At 30.6% G+C, this 5,964-nt stretch overlaps 1 protein-coding gene across 1 annotated transcript; it reads right to left on the reverse strand.

Moving 5' to 3' along the window:
* Nucleotides 1–687: 687 nt before the first annotated feature.
* Nucleotides 688–3,560, reverse strand: LOC107004149. Its single transcript, XM_015202387.2, has 2 exons — nucleotides 2,293–3,560; nucleotides 688–1,281 (listed from the first exon to the last, which is right to left on the reverse strand). Exons 1-2 carry the CDS (start codon nucleotides 3,211–3,213, stop codon nucleotides 979–981), a joined length of 1,224 nt encoding a protein of 407 aa, XP_015057873.1. The 5' UTR covers nucleotides 3,214–3,560; the 3' UTR covers nucleotides 688–978.
* Nucleotides 3,561–5,964: the final 2,404 nt, after the last annotated feature.

Genomic DNA, 5,964 nt, shown 5'->3' on the forward strand with positions numbered 1-5,964 from the left:
AAAAATATTTACTTTAATATCATTTTAAAATATTTCTTATACTATTCATTGTTTTTATCTTTTAATATAATATTTCAAATTTAAAACTTAAAATTCGGATTGATTCAATAAAAAATTTAGTCCAGAATGTTGATTATTATTATATAGCTTAAATCAAAATCAAATTAATATTAATATAAAAAAAATTAATTCAACGCTAAAAATGACAATAATATTGAATATTCGTTCTATAATTTTATATTAATTTAAATATTAAAATATATAAATCTAATATTATTTTTTCTTAAATATTTAATTATGTAACTTATATTTATTATTTTGTATGGTGATTTCATTAATATCTTTTAATGAATATTTTTGTGTAACCAAATCCTCATATCATATTTTGTATTATTTTTAAATAAAAACACCTTAAGTAATTGTTTTTAATTGGATTAAAAAATATTTAAAGCACAAGTTCATTATATATTTTTATACAAATTCTACCAAAAAATTTAAAAATCCAAAAAAGAAAATTAAAATTCATTAGTTTAATTTCATCTATAAATTTAAAAATTCGACGAAATAATTTAATTTGATATTTAAAAAACTTAAACGGACCTAATATTGAAAAACCCATATTTTTTTAGTTTAGCTTTGGTATATAAATTTAAAATTTCTACACGAATGATTTAGCCCCCAATAATATACAAAGAAAAAAAATCTATTAAATTCAACAGTTCTTTGAATTGATCTTTTCATTTACATTAAGAACCATATGGACGTCTCATTCATACAGGGACCATTTTGATCATTGTTCTCATCAAAACTAGCCTAGTATACTTGACTAAATAGAGGAAAGCCAAAGTACGAGTGCAAACACGATGAAATTAGAATACTAGTAGTTTAGCTGATGGATATACAGAGTGGCAATCACCTCAACCAAAAATAACATAAGATAACCAGAGTATAGAGTAGCTAGCTGATCGATCTTCGGATTTAGGTGGCGGCATCGAGTAGCTGAGTAAGGTGAACATGATGGTGTGTAAGTGCCATAAGTGTGAGCACATTAAGAAAAGATGAATATGAGTTCAACTTCTTAAGTTTCTGACTCAATTTTACCACTTGGGGCTTCACTACCTCTGGCGCAGACTGCTCTTGAGATTTTTCTGCTGGTTTAGTTGCTGTCGCCTTCGTTGGATCCAGTACCGACCCCACTCCCATAGTACCGCTTGGTTCGACGTTGAATATGTGTCTGCCTCTACCTTCTTCCTTCTCCAACTTCAATCTCTCAAACATAACCTGTGCTTCGCAACACAAACATTATTGCAACTCACAATTTCACCGTCACAACTTTAATGAAAGATTAGCATTTAGATACAATTTTTTAAATAATACTCCTTCCATTTTCAAAAACAAAATGCGTTACAACTTTAATGATGGCATTTAGATACAATTTTTTAAAATAATACTTGTTTTGATTTGAAACAGAATTTAAGGGAAAAAATAATTTTTTTAGGCTATATCCTTGAATCTCATAATTTTAAAAATGTCCATGTGAAAAGTTGAAAATTATCAATTAAAAGAAAGGCTCATTCGGAGTTAAAAAGAAAATATATACCTTCTTTTTGAAAAACGAGGAGAAGTATCGATATTTTGAACACAAACCAATTTGGGAGGAACAAGATTGAGATATCAATTCAAGAGTTATTATGCTTTTCAAATTCTTTTCATGTGAGCCAACTCATGTGGCACTTTTCGTTTATTAAGATTCAAACTATTCTATTCGTTCAATTTTTTTAGATTCAAACTACTCCTCGGTTTCAATTTTGTGACCGACACTCGTTCGTGTTTCGAGATTGGAACTACTCCTTTCACTCCATTTTCGAGATTCAAACTACTCTTACCGTTAAAAATTGTGATAAGTACTTGTCATTTCTTGAGATTCAAACCACCACCCATTTTCTAACTACTCTTTAAAGCTAAATCGAATGATCAACTAAATACATTTAAACAAAACAATCAAAATCTAAGCAACAATAGAAATGACCAAAATTCACACAATTTAAATCTCAAAAAATTGAGAAGTACCTATAAATTGGGACCTAAAATTTTAAGTGACATTTCAAAATGTAATTTTTTAATGACGAAATGCAATTCATATTCAAAATTATTCAATGTGAGAGAGCCAGGGAGTAATAGCTTGTGTCTAGTATTTAAAAGTTAGTTGAAAGCTGATTCTAATCAAAGCAAAAACTTAAAAGAGATGAACTAGAGAAATTGCCAGTAAAATGTATTAAAAATATGAATTACCTTTGTAGCTCGAGGCTCCAAATATAGAGAATTAACCAAAAGCATGGAGATTGAAGCTAGAAGATTAAAACCTTGAACCGCTTCACCCAAGTTAGTGTAGAACCAACGTTTTTGGCTTAGAAAATGACCGATGAATGCGAGGCCAACGCAATAAGCCATAGCCTTAAAATAAACAGGGTAAATCTTACTTTGAACCACTGCAAATTGCTGCCTTGGCAATACTCTAGCTAACACGTAACTCGAAATAAATGTGACCCAAATACACATCCCATAAGCCACAGAAAACCCCAATAAATGCATCAAACGCATCACATGACGCAAATTACCTAACGAAAATATGTAAGTAAATACATCACGAAAGAAATCACGTCCTCGCACGATAATATCTTTCATATCTTCTTTCCCTTCTTCTGCTTTCTCAGATATTTCTCCTTTCACTTGCTCCATTTTTTGTTCCATTTCATCCTTTTTGCTCTTCGTTCTATCAATTACATCCTTCGCTTTTTCTTTTACTTTCTCTGAAGCTTCTGTAACACCTTCTTCAACCTTATCTTTGGTTTTACCAAAAACAGTAGTAAATTTTTCTTTACACTTTCCATAAGCATCACAAACAACATCTCTAGCGCTATTTTGATTCACGTAAGGACTCGCAATCCCTTGACCGATATTTGGAAGAACAGAGGATGCTTCCTCTGCTTTTTCATATAATTTATCTTTCAAATCAGAAACATAACCTGATTTTGAATTTGAATATGAGTTATCATTTGGAATTTGAGCTTGTTGTGGTGAGATTAGAACTTTGGTACCTTGATTGTGATCAAATTCAACGACTAAAACAACATCTTCTTTTTTATTGGGGGTGAGAAATCCAGCTGTAACAAGTGTGGATAATACAAGAGAAATGGCCAAAATATTAATCATCCTTTATTATGGGGAAGGAAAGACAAAAAAAAGAGCAAGTGTTTTTGTTTGTTGTATATGGAATGGAAGATGGTGAGATGAAATAGGAGTAATATGGTTGATTTTTTTAAGGGTAAGGGTAAGTTTGAATGTTTCACACGTCAGGGATGTTAGCTGGATGAAAAATGTATACGTGTCCAGTTGCATGCGGTTTTGAATCCACGTGTCCATTCGCCTTAAAATGTAAAAGTATATCAGATGAGGCCTTGAACACATTTATCTACCCAATTTAGCTTTTTTAAACAAAGTATATTTTGGAGTTAATAGTATTAGACTAGGTAGGAGTTGCCCGTGCAAGCACGGGTCCAATATTTATATATTCACGAGCCCATTTTTGTGTATTATATTTGTATTTCTTTTAGAAATATCAAAAGAAAAGATGAAGATGTTAATGAATTTCATAGAAACTAATTAAATATGTTAATAAATATATAATCGCAAATAATTATGTTGCATCTTATATTTATGAATTGCCACATACAATTAGAGATACGATACAATTTAGTATAAAGATTTTAAATTTACTCTAAACTCCCAAAGAAATTAACTAATGTAAAAACAAATAAGCTCAGTAAATGATGAACTTTACTTTTATAGAACAATCAATGGAACTATGACTTTGCAAAATGCATATTTGCATAACAATATTTAGGAAAGCATTTATGTCTCTGTCTCTTATACTTTCGGAGTAGTTACACACACTGGTCAATCTCTCTTCTTTATGTTACCTCTCCACATCCACTAGGTAATTGGCCAAGCCTTCTCTATGTTTCATCTTGATCTGTAACTTTGAGGAATCATTTTTTCACCCGATTGGAAAGATTCATCGTACTATTTTCTGGTATAATAAGGTAGTAGAGTTTAGCATACGAAACATTATGAATATCAAATACAACACTAGTTAAGAAAATGTAATAGTACAAAATATGGGAACAATATATTTTTCTTTCCATGCAACCTACAAAGGGCAGAGATTGTTAATTTAATGAAAGAAATAGTTACGGGGAAGCTATAAAATGTGGCCATGGGTTAGAGACATTTAACTTTTTTTTGCAAATTATATGTAAGCTAAAAGAATTCACTGATCCCAGTTATCAATAACCAAGCTGCAAGTAGCATTTTTAAGCAACACCATCTTTGTATTTCATTTGGCTTTTCCAACAGTAGATACTTGCTAAGATTCCAAGACATTCCAAAATGATGTGGTTGATATAGAAGAACCTAATTGTTTATAACTTCACTCTTTCTAAGAAGTCTATTCAGGTGTAAACCAATGTAGTAAAATATGAACAATTTTTCTATAGAAGAGGAGAAGAGGAAGGTGTCCAACACATTTACACGATCATTATAGATGCATAGATTCATATTTTACAAAACATAGCGAAAATGCACCAGTGGTGTAAAACTCAAATATGCAGCAAGTAGTATAGTCAAGAGTTGCCTACAAACGTAGAGATTATAAGGGTATAATTCTAAACTTTTCTGGAAATAAAAGAAAAGACGCCAACAATAATATTCTCNAAAGTGTTGCAATATATCTTGACTTGGTAAGTTTTTTTGGTATCTAAATGTTAGTACAGTTTCCTAATTCTTTGAAAGACTTCGTTTCTTCTTTGGATTCATCCATTTAGCCGCGGATCCAAGACTTCTCCACAGAGGGTTCTATTGTGACAGTAACTTCAAATCAACAAGCAACAATTAACCCGTTTGGATTGTCTGTATTTTAAGTAACATTTAAGCATTAATTGCTGAAAATCACAATTCAAGTGTTGGAGCTGATTTTATAAATAAGCAATCACAAATTCAGATTGAAACTAAAAGAAGGTTGCTAGCACTATAAAAGAATTGAGTACTCAGCCTAAATTTATTCAAATACAAAATAATTATAAGTTACTATCAACAACATATAAATTGTTATGAAAGGAAATTATGATTATTGAACTAATGACTTTTAATTCCTAATTTACACAAAGAAAAACTCAATACTCCCAAAGCCAAAGGTTCTCCAAAGCTTCTTATATCTCATTGTACCAAATATATCGTCGCATGTGCTTTCTAAGGCAAGTGGCGAAAGTTTTCCATTGATATTTTATTTTCACTTTTCACCTTTGGGATGCTTAGCATTACCCTATTGAGTTGTATGTGTGCAATGCAACAAAATTGAACCCTATCTACAATAATAGTCACCCCGCACCATATTCTTGAAAGCTGACTTAGAAATAATATGATACCTTACAAAAGCAAGTGAAATTCAGTTCAAAACAAATATTCTACGAGAACAATAACTAACACCTCCACTGTATTTCCTATACAAGTTTGTATTATATTGGTGCATCAAAAGAAACATAAAAGATTGGAAGCTCTCCCATTTCACTAAGCTCTCATTTATCATTAACATATATATTTGCATCTCACAATATCATATATCAAGTAAAATAAATAGGTTACAGAGCATTAGGAGACAAATTTAGAGCTCATACTCTAGTGCCAACACCTAGATTATGTAACTGTTATTTATTTAGAAGATTTTACCGTCTACGGAACTTGAAACATTATAAATAATAATAAGCAGTTCACTAAAAGCCAATTTGTTAATCTCAGAATGACAGAAAATTAGTTTAACAATGGATAATTGTTCTTTGATCTTATGCTTCTACTCAACAAGAGATTTAAAATACTATCACATCATTATCTACATAACTCAATGAAAAC

Source organism: Solanum pennellii, chromosome 11 (genome assembly GCF_001406875.1).
Source record: "Solanum pennellii chromosome 11, SPENNV200".
NCBI lineage: Eukaryota > Viridiplantae > Streptophyta > Magnoliopsida > Solanales > Solanaceae > Solanum > Solanum pennellii.

Bases quoted from the DNA above. Each gene is read 5' to 3' on its own strand.
- LOC107004149 (XM_015202387.2), bottom strand. From the start codon at position 3,213: ATGATTAATATTTTGGCCATTTCTCTTGTATTATCCACACTTGTTACA. The intron at 1,282-2,292 runs GTAATTCATATT...TGCGAAGCACAG, and splicing joins TGGAGCCTCGAGCTACAAAG to GTTATGTTTGAGAGATTGAA.